This window comes from Scleropages formosus, chromosome 18, assembly GCF_900964775.1.
Source record: "Scleropages formosus chromosome 18, fSclFor1.1, whole genome shotgun sequence".
NCBI classification, from domain to species: Eukaryota; Metazoa; Chordata; class Actinopteri; order Osteoglossiformes; family Osteoglossidae; genus Scleropages; species Scleropages formosus.
In genome coordinates, this window is record NC_041823.1 from 5,401,918 (window position 1) to 5,426,590 (window position 24,673).

Here is a 24,673-nt window from a genome sequence, read left to right on the forward strand (position 1 = left end):
GCTGTACACTTTGGAAAAACAACGGGACAGCCCACGGCCGCTGGCGTTATTAGTCATCCCAAAACTGACATTTTATTTTATTTCTCTGATGGCTGCTCTTCCTCTGCAGCGTTCTGGTGAACTGACACTATAAAGAGAAGCCGTGCACCCATAATCTGGTGTCCCACCCACATGGGGATGTCACGAATGCCAAACCCATTTCAAAAGGAGCAAAAGCAGCTGGATTCGTGTTCCGTCATGCGTGCGCATGCGTGACCTTCCAGCAGATTGCCGTTTCCTAACCATTCCTCGAGGGGGGTGCGGTGGTGCAGTGGGTGGGTCCGGGGTTCGAGTCCCGCATGGGGTGCCTTGCGACAGATTGGCATCTCATCCTGGGTGTGTCCCCTCCAGCCTTTCGCCCTGCATTGCCAGGTTAGGCTCCGGCTCTCCACGACCCCGTATGGGACAAGGGGTTCAGACAGTGTGTGTGTGTGTAACCATTCCTCCTTACACATCTCTGTCAATGGCACAAAGCTGCACCTTTAAAAGGAACAAAACCAAAAGGGCTTCACCGAAATCCCACTTCTGACACCATGTTATGTTATTATGAGTTTGATTCAAATACATGAAAATATCTGAAAGGAAATTATTATATTTACTGTAGCGGGTAGGTGTGACCTAACATGCAGTTATTGAGGTCCTTCGCTCACACACTGCTCATGTATCAAACTAGTAAGAAATGTGTTACATGTCATTGCAGACTATGCTTTAAGGAAGCTTTATACAAAGATGGGGAGATGCAACGCGCAACTAAAACACGAGTTTGAGCAAGATAGTCCTGTGGCTGAAGTGACAGTCACCATGTATACTGCTTACCAGGCAGAACTCAACCCACACACGCACGCACGCACGAGGCGCACACACACACACCTCCCACTACCTCGTATCATCCCCACTGTGTACACATGTGTGAGAGCAGAGCTGGGAAACACCAGTTGTCTTTGACCATGCAGAAAGGAAACAACAGAAGGTAAACATTGTGAAAATTATTAAAAACTATCAAAAAGTGATTAAACATTTAAACAGACTTTAAACACAGGAGTTAGTTGAAATTAGATTGTTTTAACCGACTTGTTATAACTGACTGGTTCTAGCAGGCAGTGAACTGCATGTATTAACGTGATTTTTTTTGGGTTTTCCTTTACAACTGGCTTTTAACCATTATGACTGTTTATTATTTTAATTTATATTTATTTCTTCAGCTGATGCTTTTTCCACAGCAACACAAAATGTTAAGCTACTTAAACTGATCTACTGATTTATACAGCTGGATTCAAATTAGGATAAGAACCTTGATCAAGGTACTATAGCAGGAGGTGGGTTTTGAACCTGAGTACTTCATTAAACATTATTAAAATTAAAGCAAAAATAGGTTAAGCAAAAGATAGTATGCTACATGATCTTAGCATTTCGTCAGTAGTGGCATGAAGGAACAACTGGTAGCGTAGAGATTAGAGCTGCTACCTTTGGATCCAAAGGTTGCAGGTTTGCTCCCTGCCTCTGGCTGTAGTACCCTTGAGCAAGGCATTTACCCTAAATTACTCCAGTAAAAAAAAAAATAAAAAAAAAAAAAAAGACCTAGCTGTATAAATGGGTAAATAATTGTAAGCTTCCCATTATAAGTTGCTTTGGGGAAAAACATCAACTAAACGAATAAATGTAGTGGATTTCATAGACTATTCGGACCAGTAAAGGGTTTGCCAGTCTCTTAAACACACACACAGCTTTTGATTATGAATCAACATTTCAGCATGATATAAAAGATTACAAAAATACATTTTAGTCCCGATTTATTGTTTCCGTAAGACTCTTTAGACTCCTGGTTACTGGGAATGCTCCAGGTATGGACCTGGCAATGGACCACAATACCATAACCACACACACAGTTCAATTTTGCTGTATTCCAGAACCTGGGCACGCAGAGCCTTTCCCACTGCCGCACCCGAGTGGCCGATTGCACTTTTACAAAAGTTACATCTTCACCGAGTGGACAGGAACACCCCCAAGGTAGTAATAACTGTAATCTCCTACAGATCTCCCACTAATTCCGAAAAAGAGCTTCTCCGAGAGAGGCCCGATGCCACAGAGGCTCATTTAATGTTCCAGCAGAAGAGCAGCAAGCAGGGAACTGACATATTTATTGGTGAGAGGCTGCAGCAATCAAGGGTACAATCTAGAACATGTCACCCTATAGGCTGATGTTCTCGGTTCTGGGTAATTTTTGATGAGAAACATAACTGACCACGTTGTCCTCATTTGCATAATTTTCTTTCTCCAGAGAAGGCCCAGTGGCCCAGGCATTTGCAGCTATACGAGATCCTTCTGCCGCTACTCTCTGTGCCCTTGTTGGAAACACAGTTCCACTCTGTCTCCTTTTATGAGACACAGCGATGGATCGCACAGCTCATCCAGTCCTAAAAGTCTGACGGAAAATGAGAGGAAAGGTCTCAGCGCCGTTCAAAATTTACGCGATGTTCAGATGCTCCCGGATACATCACGCGGCGCTCGGCCTCGGGAGGGTGGATGCGCCGCAGCGTTATTTCGGCGTGGCAAGACACGCGATACGATCGCTCTTGTGATGAAGGCAGACGGGGCCGTCCAGACAGACTGCTCAACCCGAGAAGGCGCCGGCATGTCGGAGCACGTTACACACGGCTGCCTGCGTCACGAGGACCCCGCTGTAAGTAACTCGGACTTCTTAGCTGGCTTACATGTTGCCCGCGTTCAATTCACGGGGCGGAATGAACGGCACCCTTTCTGCCAGGCCATTTCCCTGCGCTCGGTGATCATAATGCTCCGAGTTTTCCGCAAGCACTAATCCAAGTGTTGGAGAGTGTGGAGGCTCATTAGCATGTATATCAGACGTCCAGCCTGAACATCTAAAACGTTCTTTGCATTCAGAGACTGTACTTATCTATTCCTTCTTTGGAATTTTGCCATTAAAAAAAATCTCAAAAATGAACACTACACTGCAACTTCACTATAAAAATGACCATAATATACTACAATATGATGAGAGAATAAATTGTGAGGAAAAATGTATAAAATGTTCAATTGGGACAATGGCAACTAATAGATAAGCATCCTCAGAATGAAAAAGTGCAGTGCTGTGTATGGTCAGTAACGGGATAAAAGCAGAATGTCACCGGTCTTGCGTCAGTTTGCCTTTCGGTATAACTGTTATTGTTGAGTTTTTAAAATTATCTATCCACATTTATTCATTTAGCTAACAGTTTTCTCCAGAGTAACTTACAATGTTAAGGTATCTACAAATATTTGCCCATTTGCACAGCTGAGTAATTTTACTAGAGCAATTTAGGGTGAGTACCTTACTCATGGGTACTACAGCAGAAGGTGAGATTTGAACCGGCAATCTTCAGATCCAAAGGCAGCAGCGTTAATCACTACTAACTCACTCGCTCACTCACTTCATCCATCCATCCAAGATGGGACTCTTTCATATGGATGAAATATGTAGAAAAATGGCACCGTCTGTATATACTGATGGATACATAGAAAAATGAGCTTACAATAAAAATGTAGTCCAAAGGATCTGTCCAGCTTGGGACTTCACTGTATCCCCCTGGGGTAGCGAGGGCTCCAGACTGTGTGGACGTGAATGATGTGAACAAGGACGAGAACAGAGACAATTATACACTAACTCTGTACCATTAGAAAGTTACAAAATGGCAGAAAAGGTACTGTTAAACAAATGTAAATAAGTTTATTCAACTCATAAAAACAATCATGAATGGAAGTTCAGATACACAGTTCAAACGCAGTGCCGTTTGTCAAACCTCGTCTGAAGCCCAAAGGTGCTCATAATAAAAAGAAGGCGATGTTCCCCTAATATTTTTTTCCCCACATTCTAGAAGTTTCCAGATACATTTCTTCCTGTATGATGGAAGCAGTGTTGCTTTATATGTAGTGGTCAAAATGTCCACGCAGGCTGGACGTCAAACCTTCATAAGGCACCCGGTTCATCGTGTATCGTCACAACACAATGCATCCTTCACAAGTCTCTTTGGTTTCCAGCACTGTGGAGTCCAACTCTTTCACACCTAATTAAAAACCTCAACGAAAGATGGAGAAGGGAAAAATAATAATTATAATTACAACAAAAATAAAAAAAAAACAAAGGAGCTGAACACATTTCATACTCTATATTCCTCTTTTAAATAACAAATATAGTATATTAGCATAATGACAGTTTTGTTGCGTATTGTCCAGGAAGTTACAGGTAACAGACAGGTGATGTGGAGCATGGGGGGAGTATGCCCTCGGTAAAATCGGAGTCTTGGTCTTCGTGGGGTTCTGGAATGTTACTATGCTGCCGGGGCCTCTGAGTCGGTCTTGTCGGGTACAAAAAGGATGGACATGATCCCATTATTTGTCAGAATGGACTGTCCAGGAAACAGAGGGACACCGCCCCAAGCCACACACTTACGGTGACATGAGAACATGGTGTGGTTTATGAAAGAAGGAAGGAGAGGCTCAGCTTTGGTGGAGATGGCCCTGGCGAGAGGCCAGTCTCGTTCCTGGAGACAGGGACCAAGTGAACCCAGCACAAGGATCCTCAGAAGTTCTGCTGCCGGCGCTTCTTGGCATCCATGGCATCCAGGATGGGCTGCCGTTTGGCGGTGTAGCGCTGGCGGAGCTCCTCGATCTCCCGCTCCATCATGGGGTCGAGCGCGCTCAGACGCATCTGCAGCTCCTCGAAGCTCAGGTTCTTCAGCTGCGCAGACACATGAGTGGAGAGACATGAGGGATTAGGATCTCCAGGTGCAGAAGCATGCGGGTAACACAACATCTGCGTTAGGAAACTGCTGGAGAGACAATATGGTTAAGGCTCTGCAAGTGCATGGAAACACAATAAAAGCTGGTTCTTCAACTAACTGTACTTCATTCCCTCAAGTTGCATTCAAAGGGTTTTTTTTTTTTTTTAAAGAGGAAAAAACTGATTTTACAATAATAAGAAAAAGGTGGCAAAAAGTGCTGTATCTCAGCAACAGATACTACTGGTGCCCCAGCTTGTGAAACGCAAACATCATCCACAGAAGATTCAGCCCTTAGTGTAACAACAATACAGCAAATTAACATTCAGATTCATTTAGCGTGTAAAAGTGTTTCTGCCGTTTCCAGCGAGGGAGACCGTGATCGTGTGTGTCTTCGTCTCCAGCGCTTCTGTGTAACATCTGTAGCGGCACCGATGGCCACCTCTTCCCCAGAGACAGAGCAGACGCCCCGCCGCCGAACAGATGGCTGCTGAAGTCATTAGGAGGGAAGCGAGGCCTGCCTTGGTCTCCTTCACGGGAGCCGCTTCCTGTGCCGACTCAAACCCGGCTCGTTCGAGACGCGAGCGCTTCCTAAACGCATTCAAACACGGAGCGTGAGGCAAAGGCTCTTCGCGGCTTTCCGAATGTAATTCTGAACAATGTCGGAATCAAAGGGTGGTGCCACGTCGATTCTGGCTCACAGGTCTGTATTTATGAAGTCGGTTACCAGGCAATCGCTCGTGCGTTCCTGCAAATTACCACCCGCTGCATAGTTCTGCTGACATAAACAGAGAACAATGTGTCTTCGCGTCCCCCCACGCCCCGTTCGGCCTCCTACAGCATTTCAGCCGAGCATTCATTGTGCTGTGGACATGTGAGGAAAAAGAGAGGAGAAAAACGCACAAAATCCTGCATTTAGTGGACTGTCTAACACTCCATCTCAGCGCAAAATATCACTTACTCAAGTGTCAGTGATTACTGCTTCCATGTCTTGGTATCGATTCTGGGTTTGATCAGCGAAACAAAAAACACAGTCGTTCTTAAAAATTAAACACCAACTGGAAACTTCTCCAGAACACGCAACATTGCTGATATTACGGACGACACACTTCGACGGTGAGAAGTGCACGGTTCCTCTTGCGGTGTGATTCAATCCGGTACTCGCATGAAGCTGTGCGGCACCAATCCACACCCCCCACTGGAAAATCATTTGACCGAAGGACCGGATTCATGACACAACCCTCCTGCGCGATGATATCTGTGTGCGGGTAACGGGCACAAGGTGACTGGCTGACTCCCTTTCCGGGAGAGAAGTTAAGGGTCTGGCTCTGACGAGTGCGTCAGGTAAACAGCTGGTGCGGCCCATGTGAAACAGAGCCACTGCTGCGCTCCCATCACTTCTTGAGTCGGACCCCGGGGGAGAGAGCCGATGCGATTTTGGTCCCTGGAATCAATGGGCACCATGGTACTGGACACAGAAATATCCACTTCTCACAAAGAGCCATTAAATTCCCCACAGTCTTTCTCAAACTTACTATGTGAAAACACAGCTGCCTTACAGCATTTAGGAACAATATCTGGGAACAATAGGAATATGTAGGAACAATATATTTTTTTTAAATTAAAAATGAATATATTAAAGAGGGATGTATAGGTCTTTGCATAATGTGCCAATGATAATTTTTTAAAATTCATTGCTAAACTGAGTTTCAACACAGGCCCAAGAGGAATGTTCCCGCTTCTCCTTTTATTTCAGGAAGCTGATGAGATCCGTTTTTATCACTGAGCTCCGGCAGATGGGTACAGACACACGCAGGCATTCGGGACTGACGGCAGACGACCGACCCCAACCCAGTGGAGAAATAACACATGAGCAATGTTCATTAGCCAGGCGCACATGGCAAAATATTGAGCGCACATAAGAGATCCGTTTTCTAATGTTCAGAAACAACAGACAGTTGGTGTAAAGCTGCCTGCTGGTCGCTGCTCCCATCAGCGTACACTGTTCCCGTCTTCGCTATGCTGTTCTCCCGATGCCGTTTCTTTTACAGCCTTTTGATTTCTGTCCTCTCAGATCTTTTAAGGACTTTGTCGTCATCGCACACACATTGCAGCTATGGTTAAAAATCTTGCACAAAAACAATTTATTGTGCCCACGGCCACTAAGATATTAGAGGGAACAGCACGCGAGTGGTGTGGCAGAAAGCATCACGAGAGGCGAAACCGAGGCCTGCTACGCAACCCGAGGCAGTCGGAGAATATCATGTTATCTTTAATCATGGTTTCTGCTACTGCGCCCAGCGGAACCGAAATCCAAAGAGCTCTACATCATTAGTAATGATGGCACAAGTTCTTACACTGGAATGATAAAGAAGGAAAAAAAAAAGAGAAAAACTAGAACATTCAAGTCCAATTCCAAAGCACACATATTCAATATCCTCACATTATCACATTACATAACAGCATGTTCCCTTCCATGTCAATATTTTACTCCACAATGCTCATTATATCCATTCTTTCCTTTCTTCTTCTCCAGATCCATTCTGAAGTTCTTTTTAGCGATGTTCTGTAATCTTTCATGCAATAGCTTTGTGGACTCAGCTCTGAATGCTGATATGTTCCCACGAGAAGTACAAAGGGCTTTCTCCTCTCCAGGAGGCAGAACAAGTGGTTTGGGGGACAAAGACCCGGCTGTGCATTCAGCCCGTACCACGCTCCAGGTACCTCTGCGAGTCAATTGCCTGCGGAGCCAAGCCCCGAAAAATGACTATTCCAGTCCAGTCATGGACTCTACCGGCTGTGCAGGTAACACATCTACACAGGTGTTGCGTCGTAAAACGCTGTCTTGAAGGTCCCATCGATCACACAGAGCCAAAGAGCCCACTGAGCAAAGTGACGCGTATAAGAAAAACCCATATTGCTTCCACAGCTCTGAAATTGCAGGTGTAACAGCGTCTGTCTGTGTGATTTCTGTTGTCGAAAGTCAATTTCCTCACCGGTCCTGCAGCCAGTAAAATCGACATTGATTTGTCACTTTGGCGGATGTGCCAGGAGCCCGTCTGCGGTGCCAGGGAAAGGCGGAAACATCAATAAGACGACACGCCGCCAAAAACCCCGAAGGGCGCGGTGCAAAATGCGTCACTCGGCTACATATGTGTGGCTCACTTCTCCCATCGTTAAGCAGGAAAAAAAAAGAGTACTATACTGAAACATCCCACACTTCTGGTGCAGTGCACAGATCTCACACATCGATGCAGTACACACTGCTCAGTTTCCACAGAGTGAGAGACCCCAACATTCAAAATTCAGAGTGACTCTGCTTACAAAGGAAATGTCCAGCTCATGACTTCCACTGTGCTGTTCCCATAATCCCTTGAGCCGAGAGCGAACCGCAGCAGCACCACCTCCACACGGCCACACGGAAGTGCCTAGGTGAACCCAAGTCTCCCCAGGTCACGTGGGAGTGTCTCCAATTCAAAGACGTGGACAGACAGGGACAGACATGGACAGAAGGGGCATTCATTATCTACATGTTTTCTTCACATTAATATATTAAAATTCACTGTTCCATAATCTGTTATTACTAATTACAGACACGCAGTGAAAGAAGCCTTTGATCCGCACCGGTGTGTCACTTCAAGAAAACAGAACGGAGAGGCACAATTAATTTGTTTTCCCTTTGTTTTTGTTCTACAGCCATACACCCACCAAATAAAGAATATTAAATGCGCACTGGTACCAATTTCATTGTTCTCTATTAAGCATTTGCCACTGGTTGTTTGGTAAATGTGTTAAAATCCAAAAGCAACCCGAAAACCATATTAAATGCTATGAATTAATTAGTAATTTCTTCCATATTTTCCATCAGATTTATCAGTCCTATTGGTCTGAATTTCTTTATTGTACAAACACTAAAACTTCCTGTTTTATGAGCACTAGAACATAAATGGCCCATTCTGGCAATCCTTCATAATAGTTTCATGCCTGACAGACATTCTCGGCACTGCAGCTTGGGAAATTAAAGCTGTTTGTTCACAATGAAAAGAAAAACCTGGAAATATTCACCCCATAACTCTCAGAAACCTTATGGAAGAGAGAAATCATTTTCATCTGCTTACTAAGACAAAATAATCGCACATTAGGTAACAGTTAAATATGGAGCGGGACTGAGACACACATTGCACATAACATTATTATAGCGCACCACAGGCCTTTTGTCAAGACACACACACACACACACACACACACACACACACAGTCATTTGCTTCGAAAGGCCAACAATTCATATGTTGTGTTCCTGCAGTGGGAGCATCCCGCATACATTGGAAAATCAGGGAAATCTCTTGGCACATCACACAGTAGCCCTTTGGAGCTTGACCGCCTGCTGGCACACATGGGGTTACTGGAGTACGCTGACTGGGGAAGGATGGGAAGCCCACAAGCCTTACAGGCCTTAAGAAACAGGCCAGAGGTACCATGACCCAAACCCCCGTTGGGACAAGTGTGGTAACAATGTCTCTGTTGGTCTCCAATGTCTCTAATGAATGTGGACTATAAAATGAAGTGCAGAATATAGCTGCACGTATCGCTTCCCTGCACAGTCCCCTATTTCCATGAAGTGCCTTTAGGGTAGTGGTCAACACAGACCAAGTCAGTTATGGCCGAGATGAGGACGGGGACACGTAACCACTGCTCCTGATTTCTGGGCTTAACAATGGAGCCTCAAAGGCACGTCCATCTGGGAAATCTTGGGCAGGGGCTATGAGCACACAGACATGAGCTGGGAACTAAAGTATGCCACTAACAAGGGGAGCATGTCATCCATTCGCCCATGTTTAATGCAAGACAAGGGCCTGTGAGCAGAAACTTGAAGGGCGCCATGAGTCAGGCTGCATTTACCACAAAAAGAAAGCAGCAAGAGAACTGCCTGTCAAAATATTTCCAGCCATTTTCCATGATGCCCATGAAAGTGTTTCTACATACCAGCACGTGGACAGTGGATAAAATGTAATTGTAAGTCAATATAACTGCAAATAGATGTTTCACAGTTATGGATGGTCTCCCTCAATTTAGCTGAAAGAAGTACTGGCTCATTGTGTTATGAATGTTCCGGTTGTATGTTCTTCACCAAACCCTTACTAAAATTTCTCTGTTGTAGAGCCAAAAGCACTTGCATTTCTGCCACTGATCTTTAATTGGTAGTAAAATGCACCCAAACAGAATAGCAGTGTGGAATTGTGGAGAGGGTGTTGGGGTGTAACATCTTGCCCTGTGTATTTTAAATGTCAATGGGGTAGCGTGGAGCATAGCAGAAATTCTGCCTCCAGATCAAAAAAATTGCAATGTTTAATCCAATCTACTACTGTAGTGCCATTGAGCAAGGTACTTAGTTAAATTACTCCAGTAAAATGACCCAGCTGTATAAATGGGTAAATCACTGTCAGCAACCTGTAACTGTTAGTTGCACTGGAAAAAAAGCACCAGCTAAAAGAATTGTCATTTAATGTAGCTCAACGTTAATAACTGAAAAAGTGAAAGTCTAATTTCTTTATATATTCTAGCTTTAACAGACTTTTACTAAACAAATCCACAAAGAAATCAATGGATGACTACATTAACCTTTGGATCGTGCTGATATGAAGAAAGCCACAGACAGCTAAAAGCTAAAGAACACTGCACATAGTTAGAGGATGAATCAGTCACCTGTTGGGATTGAACAGGAGGTTGTGAAAATGGCATTTTAAATTAACTTCAATTTTAATGACTACTGAAGTTAACACATTTTAGAATTTTTAAACTGATTATAGCTCTAAGAAAATATATGCATTGTATTTGTGTTATTGCATAATTTGCATAATAATGTCTGAGTTAAGCTTTTATTGATTGCGACAATGTAAAAGTATCCTCAGAGTTACAAACAAATGGTGCTACAGACTTCCAGTCCCAACTGTCTTTTATCAGCTGAGGAATCAATGTATCCGTGCAAAACTCTTCATACATCAAACGGTGATGAGACCTTAATACACAGTACATTTTACTGTCATTGTCAAGTCTATTTGTCATAGTTTAAAAGCTTTGGGAAATTTTTTTTTTAAATTTATATATAAAGCCTTAATGTGTTATCCCATCGTAAGTATTTTGCGTTTCCCTGACTTCATTATTATCGAATATGTATTCTTTAGACAGTCGGTGTGCAGGAGTAAATATTTCTCAATATTCTCAGACATGTTTAATGTATTTATTATGCAGTACATGAAAAATTTCAACAGATTAAGTAAATCTGAGGACACAGAGCATCGTTGCTCTGGTTATCCTCACCCAGTTCTGCCTTCCATCCTCTTATCTCCGTCCTCCACCACATTCGACCACAGCATGCGGCCAACGAGCTCCGAGTTCCCTCCTCATAAGCTCAACACTGACGTATTTTAAATTCCCGTATCCCGATGGTGTGCGCTGCAGCTACGGGTCCGCGCCGTAAGTGATGCTCACGCTAGTGCTGATAAAAGCCTCATGATGCTTTAGTATTCACTGCTCATTTCAGGCGCTCGCTGGGCCTTCTGAAGATAATCGCCCACCTGGCGTCTGCTTATTGCATAAAGTAGCTTTCTCGTCCAGAGGGAGGGTGCTCATTAAGACAGGGATGCTAAAGACTAAACGAGCAAAGATTCTCATTACAACAGTGGCGTCCCAGGTTAATCGGAGAATGCGGCCAACGCAGCGCAGGAGTGCTGGAGTCTGTAATGTCATACTCTAGTCCTCCGCTTTGCAAAGAATCATCCCACTATCCATGTCACCACTTCCACCTCCACAGATTAGTCTGGTGCAGCTGGTAGCATAGTGAGTAGACCTGCTGCCTTTGAGCCCAAAGGTCGCAGGTTTGAATCCCATCTCTAACCGTAGTACCCTTGCGCAAGGTCCTTACCCAAAATTGGTCTAGTAAAATTACCCAGATGTACAAAGGGGTAAATTACTGGATGTAGATAAACATCATAAATTACCTTCGGCTAAATTAATAAATGTAAATGATGGGTGGAAATCATTCTAGAAGATTCCCAGACAGAGTGCCTCCAGAATGTTCTGTCCATATGTTCTCAGTCTGAAGGGACATACATCCATTGTCAGACACAAGAGATGGATGAAACATTTTCCCAAGACAGTTTCCAACAACAGGGGCAAGTTTGACTTTGAAGGATCTTGTTCATAGAACCAAACACATTACAGAGGAATTGTGAATCTCAGAGATTGAGCAGTCATGAAGTTCACATGAAACAGCTCACACCTTCTTCTGTTACATCACATTTTTCAACATTTCATCAATACCAGACATTTTGAGTCTGCCAAGGCCTTAAACCAAAGTAAAGCTGCCAAAAACAGACAGAGGTACACTGCATAAGTATAATTATCTTTCCCTGAATATAGACAAGAGCGTATGCAACTGAACTTAACAACACATCAATCCCAGTACCATCCAGTGTGTGTTTCCATGAAGCACAGACAGAAGAGCAAAATGAATTTCCAGGCAACTATAGCTGAGAGAGCTGCAGACAGCACAAAAAACACTGTCAAGTGAAGCATTTTGGTTCCAGAAATTTAACAGTGCTCTCCATCTCCAGACAAAATCACAGATTTAAACAAACAGCGGAAAACATAACTATTTTCGGAACTTCCTGTAACTACTTTTGTCAGAAAGATGCAACCAGTCTCCCCGTAGTGTACCAGTGCACCAATGCTCCGCAGGCTGACCACAAGCTCTCCTCTGTGGTTCGCCTTGAATACAATTTGCATTTGTGTGCAGCGATGCAGGTCCCTGCCGTGGCCATTTCATTGCTTCGTCAGGGCTCATCGAGAGCTCATTCGAGTGAGGATGATGTGACAGCAGCCTCAACCCTGGGGAATCATCCTAGACCCTGCAGGGTTGCCATGTCTTTCTTCTGAGAAGTGAAACAAACTGCTGGCTAAAATGTGCATGCAGAAACAGATGCCATTACTCACACATATATATAAGAGAAAGAATAGTTAATGGACATGGTTTGCTGTCATTTTTTTAAGAGGGGTGGATGAAATATGTTTGACGATGCCATTTCAATTTACGAATATCCTTCAAGTGGGCTAGTTTTGTTTCATTCCATAAAGTAAGAAAATATCTAAAGCAAATAAAAACTTTAACCACTTTGCCACCTGCAAATGCTCTGAATTTATTCTTTAAAGCTCTGAATTCACTGGAGTAAGATTAGTTCAGAGCCAAGCACAGTCAAATGACTAGGCACCATGTTGCTGTAAAATTAACTGGGTGGTTATATCACCAAAATTGCACCCCCTGTGACTTGTTTTGGCTTCAGATGCCTTTACCAGATGAGTATGGACTCTGTGGATGTGACGGGCGGCAGGATGGGCAGATGATTCACTTGAAAGTGGACTCTCTTGGTACAGCGTTGGCAAAAGTGAACCTCACAGAGGTACAGTCAAGGCTCCTCCAACTAAGACTGCATACCCTTTGGGTTGCAGTACGCCCCTGACCCGCCAGTGCCACACGACTCCTCTGTACCCGTTTCAGTAGTTTTTCACTATTGAAAAGAAGGGCAAAGACTTCTCAAAACATGAAGAGAAAACGCAAAAATGTTCTAATTTGTTCTACTTTCAGGGTAAAAACTTTTCTTTTTAAAAACTGCTAATGAATGCTTATTTGCACATCCAAAGAAAATAATGTGTGTTGAAGGAATATGGTGTGCCTGATGCCAGCTGACAAACCATTCCAAATTAGATAATGACTCATTAAATGACCTTCAACTAAACTGTACTCTCTGAGACTGACAAAACAGCAGAGTCCACAGACGGGGGGATAAAGAGAAAGAAGAAAGACATATCAAACACTCACATTAGAAAACTGTTAACGTCAACCACCTACAAGCCTGTTCTCTGTAAACTTGCTGGAAAGTACAAAAAAAAAAAAAAAAAAAACATATTTAGAATCTCCAGCACACCTCCTGAATTTTATTTGTTTATGCCCACAACTTCCTCACAGGTTTTTTTTTTTAAAAAAATTAAAAAAAATTAAAAAAATCCATGCAATGAAGGCCAAGATGAAAAAGTGTGTTTGGAATGCAATGAGTCAAGGTGCAGTGCACCCCACTTCATTCCTGATTTTCTAACAGTTTATACTTATCCTCAAATACCAGTCATCTGCATTTTGCTACAAAGTGGTCTCAGAGCTCCCTCAAAGTAGGGGAAACAACGGCAGACAGAGCTTTTACATATCCCTGCTGTACTGTATACTACAGTTTATGACTTAATTTGAGCCAGACCCCTTCAGTAAATCCAACCATTGAGGGCTTGGGAGACAGGAGTCCAAGAATGGATCTCCTGTGTGAAACAGGATGCAGAATATGAGGGGTTCATCAGTGTCTAGTACTAACAAATAATCTTATTTAAACCAGAGGTGGAGAAGAATTCCTAGGAGACAGGTGAGGAACCATTAATCAGTCCATCAAGAGTAAGAAGCTCTTCACAACATCTGCTGCAGCAGGAATGGCGAACCAGAGGCTCTTAATAAAAACCGCAGACAGACCACCACTGTCCAGAAGGCCTCCCAGCAGACAGCCATTCTTAATCAAAACGGAGGAGACACCCTGAGTGGAACAGCCCTCTTACCCGCCCCCGGCACTTATAACACAATATAACTGCAGAAACAAGATTAAACGTCAACAGATGACACCACCCTCCGCACAAGCAGAGGAGACAGAGAGAGCGAGTTTCAAAGCAAGAAGGTAAGGTGATACACAACATGAAAATATAAAGGCAAAAGTTACATAGTTCAATATCATAGAAATGAAGATCTGGTTTCTAAATCGATTTCTTGTGTTTTTCCAAGCCTGGCGCAGCTTCACACAGGGATCGGTAGGTGAGTGATACACAAAGTACACCCCTTCATATAAAATTCACATAGCATATTAATAATAAGCGCTTAGACAGATTGGGCCAGTGTTGCTGAATGGAAGACGATTTGTGGAAACCGCTTGGGTGGTGTTTGCAGCAAGAGAGGGTTCGGAAGTGGTTTCTCATTCTTCTTCTGCATTAATCATTTAGTCAGCCAAATAATCAACATATAATTCCATTAATACACTTCCAATAACTCAGCATTAAAGATCAGCTGGGAAACACATCTGATGTGTGCTTTTTTGAGTGTGCAGTCTTATACACATCCCCATCGATCAGTCGTAGGTTCCATACCATGCCACTTTCCGCCGGGTGAGTGCCTCCCTCAGGTGGTATCAGCCAAGGATACTGGCAGCCATAGCTGATTAGACCTGACAGGCAGAGTGTGTCCAACAAGGCCAGAAGAAGCACGTGTCAAACTAAGAGACACTTAACTCACTGTGTACACCTACACAACAGTGAGTAGCACGCAATATGGGTAAGGGCCCAAAGATGCAACTGTAAAGTCATAGGTCCGAGCCCAGGAAGGGAACAGACTGTAGTACCTCCTAGAAAGATACTTGAAATGCTCCAGCATTCAGCTGCACAAATAAGTAAAATTTTTTATTCCCTTGCATACAAACTTCAGGTAATCAAGTGCATACTGTATATGCAAAAACGCTAAGGTACACTAGGAATCCAGTAACTATAAGGTATTTTTAAATTGCTGTTTTTTTCTTCTTCTGCAGTAGAAGACATGTGAATGCACAGGAAGTGCTGAGGAGTAATTTACATTTTGCAAGTATTCTGTTTCAGCGAATAGTATATTCATATTATACAGCTTCTCTGCTGTCAGAAGTGCAGAATACAGTGTGAGTTCCACCTGGATTTGTTTGATAACACCTTGCAGGAGTGGGAGGATCTAATTAGGTACCTTGAGCTTTGCTCTGCTCCAGGCAGATCATTTCTCTCTCCCTCCATAGCCTGTTAGTACCTAACCCACCAATCCACCCATCCATTTAATACTCTGCACACATTAGATCATCTTATGAGATCAGTGAGCACAGACAAGAACGGACCCATTCATCTCACAGCTTTTTCATTTACCTCTTCCTTTTCCTCATCTACCTCTGTTTTGGTTGCCCAACTGACACGTACCTATCCAGAGCAACATTTACCGTAATTATTTCTCATTTTAGCATGCTTAGCAGGCATTTTGTCCATGGCAACCTTAATGAAGTGCAATTTCACACTTTTTACATCAATTTCACAGCTGTACGTTTCAATGATGAGCTTCAGGGTTAGCAGGTTTGCTCACTCATTAATGTTTTGGAAGCCATTCACTCATGAGTCGAGTCCCTTAACAACCACGCCGCCTGCTGCCCACACATACCCTTGCGTGCAAAATCCTAGCATTGCTGAATTAAAGCTGTCACTACAGGTGTAACAGCAGAGTAAGAAATGCACTTATAAATGAGGATGAGAAGCTGGGTAACACAGGACCAAAAACGAAAAACCATCTGAATTTTAAGATACTTACAGCATTTCTGAAACTCAGTGATGACCTTTCAGTGCTGCATGTGGATTTTACAAAATGTGTAGCTGCACTTATCTTCACTTCAGGGTCAGTGTGTATTAAGACATTCCCAAATGAATCAAAGGAGCATTAAACATGAATGAAGACGGGACTAAGCATAATTAAGAATAGAAAACACTGTATGGGATTATGCAAATAGGATGCATCATAAGGACTTAATGACTTTACACTGTATCATATGTAATGTCCTTTCATACTGAGCAGCAACTTTAGAAGGCGACACTCGAGATGCATTTCAAGAGGTGTGAAATATAAGCACTGTATGCCACCCGGCACATGACACACCACAGCCACAGGAGGTACCGGGGCGCAATTCCAGTCCTTCCACGATTCACTTTAGAAATGTCCCTCAAAAAACACAATTTTTTTTTAAAAAAAAAAAAAAAAAACATTTTCATGCAGTGGGCAGAATACTCTAGTCTTCCACCAATTACAACACAAACAACAGGTACATTTTCCCCCTCACTTTTTGTATTATATTCCAAAGTGTCAGACTGTTTCTTATTAGCAGGGGAGGTGACGGCCAGGGAGAACCAATTTCCACCTCAAAAAATACAAAAATTCACATAATCTGTTTCACTATTTGCATTATAATCAATGCAAAACCGATGCATCGTCTTTTCCCATAAGCTGCCCGTATTACTTGAATGGGTAACGTGACTGAAGATTCCCAGTGAATCATTTTATGGTGTTCACAGTTCTTTTCCTACCAGTACAAAGTACTAATTGGGAACATTTTAAAAAAGCAGTTTTCCTTTTAACTACCTAACAAAATGGACAGATCGTCGACTTGGCTTGTAGCTCTCAGTGCTGGGAGGACGTTCTGAATAGAATGTGCACCAAAGACGTCGCCACTTTTATTGCTTTACTACAGGCACCAAAAAGGGTCACTTCTAAAGAAGTGCAGAAGTCAGTCCATCTCATCTCCATGTCTCACTGTGTCTGCTGCATCCTTTCAGATGTCCTCCCCCACTGGCTAAAAACCTGTCTTTGACACTCCATGACACATTCCATGTGTACAACTACAATCTGGACAAATTAGGATATTGAGCATTTAAATAAAAGATTCACATCTTTTATTTAAGAGACAGACTCATTATCATTAATCTCTCGTCTAATGCAGAGTCAAGGTGGTCCGAAGCCTATCCTGCAAGCACAGGGCGTGATGCGGGGTACACCCTGGACAGGACAGCAGCTGAGTACAAAGTAGTGCAGTGTGTTAATAATATGAAATTTTAATAATTTGAGGAAGTGTATGGATAAGGGGTAAAAAAAAAAAAAAAAAGAAATTCTTAATTCATTTTATTATGCTCAAGCCATGAAGTCACAATTCATTCTTTAGCCAGCAGTGAACCCTGCACTTCTTTTTCCCCACATCCATGCCGAAACCATACAAATCAAAGATGGCAATTCAATTTCAGCCTCATTCAAAAGACATCGTGAAGAAAAAATTAAGCCCAAATCCTTACCTTTTACAATACGTATATCGAAGATTTCTATTTGAATTGCTGCACGAGAGCAGTTAATTACGACTCGTGCTGTTCCCTAGGAAACGTGGTTTCCAATTCCGCACCGCCGGATTTTTTGCAGCTGGCTTAGTGAGAGGGCCAACATAAAGCCCTGTTCGCTGCGCACATCCCCCACATGGTTGGTGGCCATTCTAACGTCAATTGCTGTTAATAAATCAAGTAAATATAGATAAACTTAGGGCAGCAGGTGACTTGAACACAAAAGACCTAGGTTTGTAACAATGCCCCCGCTGAAGCACCCTTGATCAAGGTACTCACCCTGAATCGATACATTACAAATACCCAAGCTGTATAAAGGGGTAAATTATTGTAAGGAGGTTAGTGTACAAGCCAAACAGTGTTTTAAGTCACTTTAGAGAACACTGCTAGTTAAATGAATAAATAATTTCAGATAGCACTGAGTATGACCCTGTCTGCCTTCTGCATCGATTGTTCCATCGATTGTTTTCCCCTCTTCTTCTAATTAATCGATTTTTCTTGGAAATGTTCTTTTTCCATATTTCAATATCTCGTTCTTCCATGCGTGCGCTCCTGCTGTTCCAGGTCCCATAAAATCTCCCGTATCCACATTAGCCGTCTGCTGAGATCAACATCCTGGCCTGTGCGCATTGAGTCTGGCTCCATGTACAAGAAAAATAACATTTATTATTATTTTGTGGCTCACAAAAAAATTCTGCCTACAGCGACTGATGATTTTTCCACATTTATGCAGCGGGATATTTCAGAGAAGCAGCTTAGAAGTAGTACACTGCTTGGATTTGCACCCGTCGTGATTCTGATGAACGAGGACTGAAGCAGGGCGGTCTGTCCCTAGGGTGAAGTCGGGGATGTCGGACCATCTCTGTGAGGGGTTGTGTAATCGGTATTCACGCCGTTATCCTTCCATTTGGCAGCAGCAAGGAGACAAATTCGGCTCCTGAACACTTAAGGCTACGTTCACTTTAAAGAAAAGGCAGCACAGAATGATCATAATGTTTTACCTCTGAAAGAATTCCTCTCGATCACTGTTGTATTCAATGGGATTTCGACTTTATTGCCAATCAAACAAAGTCCAAAACTAGTCCGTGATCAGCTGTCAATCAAGCACCACTTCTCTGCCCGTCCGGTGTCTTTCAGTGCCACGGTCTGATCATTTCAGAGTGTCACCTGCTTTTGCCACATCCACGTAAATCACCGCGGTAAATGAGCACAAAGTCAGAAAAGAGAACTAAACTGGGACCCCCAGGACACAGAGAGCAGGAGAGTCCAGCCCCCTGGACATCACCTGCCTCCTCATGCACCACTCCAAATAAGTTATATTTTTGTAGTATTTCACATAATAAAAATAACAATATAATTGCAAATAAACAGCTGGTAGAGTAGTGGTTAGAGCAGCTGCCTTTGGACCCCAAGGTCACAGGTTCGATCTCCATCTCCAGCTGTAGTACCCTTGAGGAAGGTACTTACCCTAAATTGCTCCAGTAACATTACGCAACGGCATAAATGGGTAAATAACAAAGCTTGTAACTGTAATAACTGTAACCATAACATTGTAAGTCACTTTGGAGAAAAGCCTCTGCTAAATTAATAAATGTAAACAGTAAAGAACATAAAATAATGTAGGAATAGCGGCCTGTGAAATTTTCCTCTGCTCTTTTTGATTTAGTGTTACTGTGTTACAGTCTTTCATGACCTCCACCAACCTTTGGACCACCAGAACATTTCTGAACCTCTTCAGCCAGCTATGACTAACTATAATGTCGTATAATACTAATGATGAGTAAAGTTTTGGAATAGGACTGAAAAAATTTTTGCGTTCATTATATTGTGCTCTTCTATTTATCATATTATATTGAAATGACTCATTAAAACAAGTGTTAGAGCAGAAGTGATTGCACACACTGGTACAGCCCCAACGCACTAATCTGGGCAGCAACACAACATCGAAAATCAGTCCACGGGTGTGTTTCCGAGCTGGAGCTCAAGTGCGTCGTGCTGAATTAGAGATTCTCACACAGTCCTGTCTGACGCAGGCTGGATGCTGCGAGACACTCTCCGCCCACGGCTCTCCTCTGTAATGACACGCGTCAGGGTCCGGCTTTCAAAAGCCCGCAGTTCTGACATGTCAAAAGTAAACATCAGCAGATGAAAGCGTTTAAAACATGAGAAGATGCGCTGCTGTGACACCACAGGAGAAGCAGGGTTGACTGCTGAAGTGTGTGTGGATCTCAGCTTCGCTGCAAGACACTTGCACAGGGATTTGATAACAACAATTGCGGAGTAAGTGACCGCGGCCTAAGGAGTTTGTACCCAGTTTGTCCCCTTTCCTCACTGATTTCGATGAGGAAACAGTGCGTCACCCAAAGTTCCCTCTAAGCTAACGGCTCATTAACCGCGGGTATGGTAAACCATGTGCACATAAAGCGCCCACCTTCCAATCATCAAAAATCTGTTTTAACAGGCAGTCGGCGCGAACTGCCTGGTGGTTGCGGTTCCTATCGGTGTCACTGTCACCGTCTTTGCCCCGCTGTTCTCACACACGCTGTTTTTAATTTTTTTTAGAACAGCCTTTTAATTTCTGTCCTGTCCCATCATTTAACTTGGTCATTATGGCACACATATTTCACCTATGGTTATAAAAATCTCGCACAGAAACAGTTCATTGACCACTTCTGAAAAATTACAGGGAAAGCATGCTGTACCCTAACAACTTATATAAATACCACAGAAAAAGTGCCTGGAAAGGGATCTCCAGCACTGACTACGCATCATGCTACGTGTCCCCATGAGGAGCTTCCATCAGATGCATCCTGGTAACCGCAGGGAGGATGTGTCGCCCAGCAATGGAAACCGGGCAAATGCCAGGGGTGTGACAGCTGTTTATCAACGTTTGGCGGCGTCAAGGAGTGCTGCCCACTGTAGGGGAAATCTGTTCATTACTTTCATCACTGAAACCTTTTAGCCCTCTCAACGAATGGGCATGCAAAACGAAAGCAGTATTTAGCGAGGAGCGCCAATACCCTTGCCTCCCCCGCCGGCTCCCCTGCCGTGCAAGCGCTGGTGGCGGTCACGGGGAAATGAGGGCTCGTGTTCACAGACGAATGAGGGAACAAAGGCACGCTGGGGATCCATTCCAGGAGAACCCGCCAAAAGCACAAGTTCTGTTAAATCTAGAGCACAGTTGTTTCTCGCTGAAACTGCTGTACACATTGATCCGCTCACATTAGTAAATCAGCCATTCATCATCAATAACTGGTGTAGATGCAATAATCCAGGGTTGTGGTGCTCCAGAGCCTACCCTGGACAGAGAGTATACACCCTGGGCAGGACACCAGTCCATCATAGGACAATCACACACACACACACACACACACACACTTTCAGAACCGCTTGTCCCATACGGGGTCACGGGGAACCGGAGCCAACCCGGTAACACAGGGCGTAAGGCCGGAGGGGGAGGGGACACACTCAGGATGGGACTCCAGTCCGTCGCAGGGCACCCCAAGCAGGACTGGAACCCCAGACCCACCGGAGAGCAGGACTGTGGTCCAACCCACTGCGCCACCGCACCCCCCCAGGACAATCACATACACAGTAATTCACTCACACACACTACAGGCAATTTAGAGTCACCAGTCCATCTGAAACACATTTTTGGGCTATGGGTGGAAACCAGAGCACCTGGAGGAAGATTACACAAACACGGAGAGAGCATGCAAACTCTGCGTGGTCAGAGGGATTTGAACCCACCGCCAAACCCACAGCCCAGCACTACCTGCTGCATCACCATGCCTCCCATCCGCAGAGAAGACCTTTCAAATTTGCAAAATGGCAACATATCAAGTGCTAAACAATGCTGTGTGACTTCCTCTGACGGTGCTACTCACAAAGTCAAAGTCTCCATCTTGCGGCACCTTCCAGTTGTCGGGGAAAACATTCTTGGCGATGACATAAGACTCCGGTCGGTTTTGGTTGCAGTTCTCCTGGGCTTTGTTCTTCGAGTCCTGCTTGTCAAAGTAGTCCATGAAGGCAGGTCGTGGAGCTTGCTGGGAGGTGGCATTTCCTGCAGGGGGGCGGGGGACAAACACAGTGAGAAACAGCATGAGTTTGTGAAAATCAGCAACACGCCGCAACTTACTGTAATCAGTCGCAACGGCAATCAGACACAGCGGGGACTAGGAACTCCATCACAGGAGCTCGATGAGGGGTTGCTAGGTTTCACGCCAACCTCTTGTCTTAATCGCTTAATTATACCAACGACTAGGTTTCATACGTGTCTGATTCAAGAGAATTAAACACTTCATGCATGCTCACACACACACACACACACACACACACACACACACACACACACACACACACACATAAGTAAGCGCACACATGCAAAAAGGGGTCATCAAGGTAAATGGTAGTGACCATACGTCTATAGGCTTCTCCCACTACATGTCTCACACATCCTTAGAGTCTCTGCTGTGCCTCCCTGGGCAAAGTGGTGAAGGGATAGTCCACAATGTACCTGCCACCACTTGATCTGGAACCTGCACTAGGGTAAGACTACAGGGTGTGTGGTATAAGAACTGTGTCTCCCTCTATTAACCAAATGAGAAACACAGATGTAGTCAAAGTTTACTGCTAATTGTAACAATTAATTACCTTCCCTGGTGCTTTATAATAAGTCTGAATAAATGAAAACTTATTGGTGCTGCCTGGAAATGTAGTTCTGAACCAGCTGGGGGGTCCAAGCACGGTAAGAAAATCAGATCCCTGGCCTGAGGGAACTCATTCATTCTCAGCCTCCTGCTCATGTCACTGTTTTGCCTTTGCTGGACCTCATCCAGCGTGTGGAGCCAGAGTCAGAGGTTGAGTGTCCCTGGTCACCCTGCAAGCCCAAGCAGTGGCTTCTCACCTTAACTGCAATGTGATCAAAGGGGGGGGGGGAATCTCTCGATGGAGCATTGAAGTACTGTATCCACTGCCCTGGAACAACCTCTGAAAACACACACACAACCACACACTCTTCTCGAATCTGCAAGGCATATTAGTCATGTTATTGTGTTCAGCACTACGCATTTTTTGACAAAACAGTTGGCAGTAAATCCATTAACTTGACAGTATTAATAACGCATTAATATAATACAGGTGCCAAATTCATATAACATGGTGCGGTAAGGTACATAGTCAATCACACAGTATAGGGGACAGCTGGTAGCGTAGTGGTTAGTGGTTAGGTGGGTGCCTCTGGACTCAAAGATCACAGGTTCAATTCCCACCTCCAGCTGTAGTACCACTGAACAAGGTACTTACCCTAAAATTTCTCCAAGAAAATTACCCCGCTGTATAAATGGGTAAATAATTCTAAGTACCTTAACACTGTAAATCGCTTTGGGGAAAAGTGTCAGATAAATTAATAAATGTAATACGGTATCAGTAATACTCTATAGGTAGTTGGACATGTTATATGATGAACACGTTACCCCACCTGATCTTAGGACAAGATGTTTACCCAATGTATACACTGAGTAGATAAATACACCTCCACAGTTGTGCACATCTCCCGCCATCCACCTCGTGCTGCTGTTAAGAGGCTGAGCGCTTAAACCCAGCAGAGCCTGAAGGAGCCATAAGCTGTTTTTCCTTTCCCGCGGGTCAGGGGACGTACTGCATTTACCGCGCATCGCACACCGGGCCCCTCTAAGGAGCTCGGTTACACCGCTAGCCATTTCGGCAACATGCGACCAATTACACGCTCCATTTGTGGGCACCCCTCGAGGCCGGCAATCTGTGCCGCTTAATCGTGGCACTGAACAGGGGACTGGAAACTCCTTCCAAACAAGGATTATTTTAAATTTTTAATAAGCTAAAAATAAAACAATAAGAATGACGTCACCTTTAGCCACAGCAATTACCACGGCAATGCAGAGATATCAGCAGATGTGCTGACATGCAGAAGTAGCCAGGCTGCGCTGCACTGCCCATAGACACACAAACTTCTGATAACTGTAGTTAGTGGGTATATATTACTCATACAACTGACACTTTTCTTCAAAATGACTCACAATGTTAGGTTTTCCCACTAAGGAACTTACACTGATTTACCCATTTATACAGCTAGGTAATTTTATTGTATTAATTTATGGTAGCTACGTTGCTCAGCAGTCCTACAGCAGGAGGTGGGGTTCGAACCCGGATCCTCTGACTGCAAGGCGGCAGCCTTAACCACTATACCCTCCCTAGTGTGACCTGTGATGACTGTAATAACATTTACATTTATTAATGTAGCAGATGCTTTTCTGCAAAGTGACTTCCAATAAACTATGTACTGTTATGAGCCCACACACCTTATTCACCGTGGTGACTTACACTGCTAGATACGCTACTTACACTGGGTCACTCATCCATACATCAGTGAAACACACTCTCTCCGTCACTCACACACTATATATAACTACATCAGCTGCACGACTGCAACAGCAGCGTGACACCTGTTAGTGACTGTGTTACCTATGTGAGTGGTACCGCGTCGCCCCGGCCCACCTGCAGTCCAGTGTTGTTCCACTGTACACTGTGTTCACAGAGCTGTGGCTTTCATTAATCTGTTCAGGTGAAAAATCTCCCCTCGAGGGAACAACAGAGCCCCCTGCTGGGTCTCAAACCAATAAGCTTTTGGTTTACAGCAGCACGGCAGCCCCCTGCAGTCCTCCTGTGAGCGTGCAACCCCCCTCGCCATCCCCCTCCCCCAGTTCTCATGTGGTGCACTATGCAAAGGAGATATCTCTCCCTGTCGGCCACACCTCTGCCGGGGGGCCGCCTCGTGCATCGCCCGTGAGTCAGCGCAGGCTAA

At 44.1% G+C, this 24,673-nt stretch overlaps 1 protein-coding gene across 1 annotated transcript in view; it reads right to left on the minus strand.

The window, feature by feature from the left end:
* Positions 1 to 3,826: 3,826 nt before the first annotated feature.
* The window catches only part of stk3 (serine/threonine kinase 3 (STE20 homolog, yeast)), a 56,754-nt gene continuing 35,907 nt past the window's right edge, over positions 3,827 to 24,673 (minus strand). The window contains exons 10-11 of the mRNA XM_018763095.1: positions 21,720 to 21,895; positions 3,827 to 4,774 (exon numbers count right to left, since the gene is read on the minus strand). Coding sequence (XP_018618611.1) covers positions 4,616 to 4,774; positions 21,720 to 21,895 — 335 coding nt within the window. The 3' untranslated portion in view covers positions 3,827 to 4,615. The remainder of the gene's footprint in view (positions 4,775 to 21,719; positions 21,896 to 24,673) is intronic.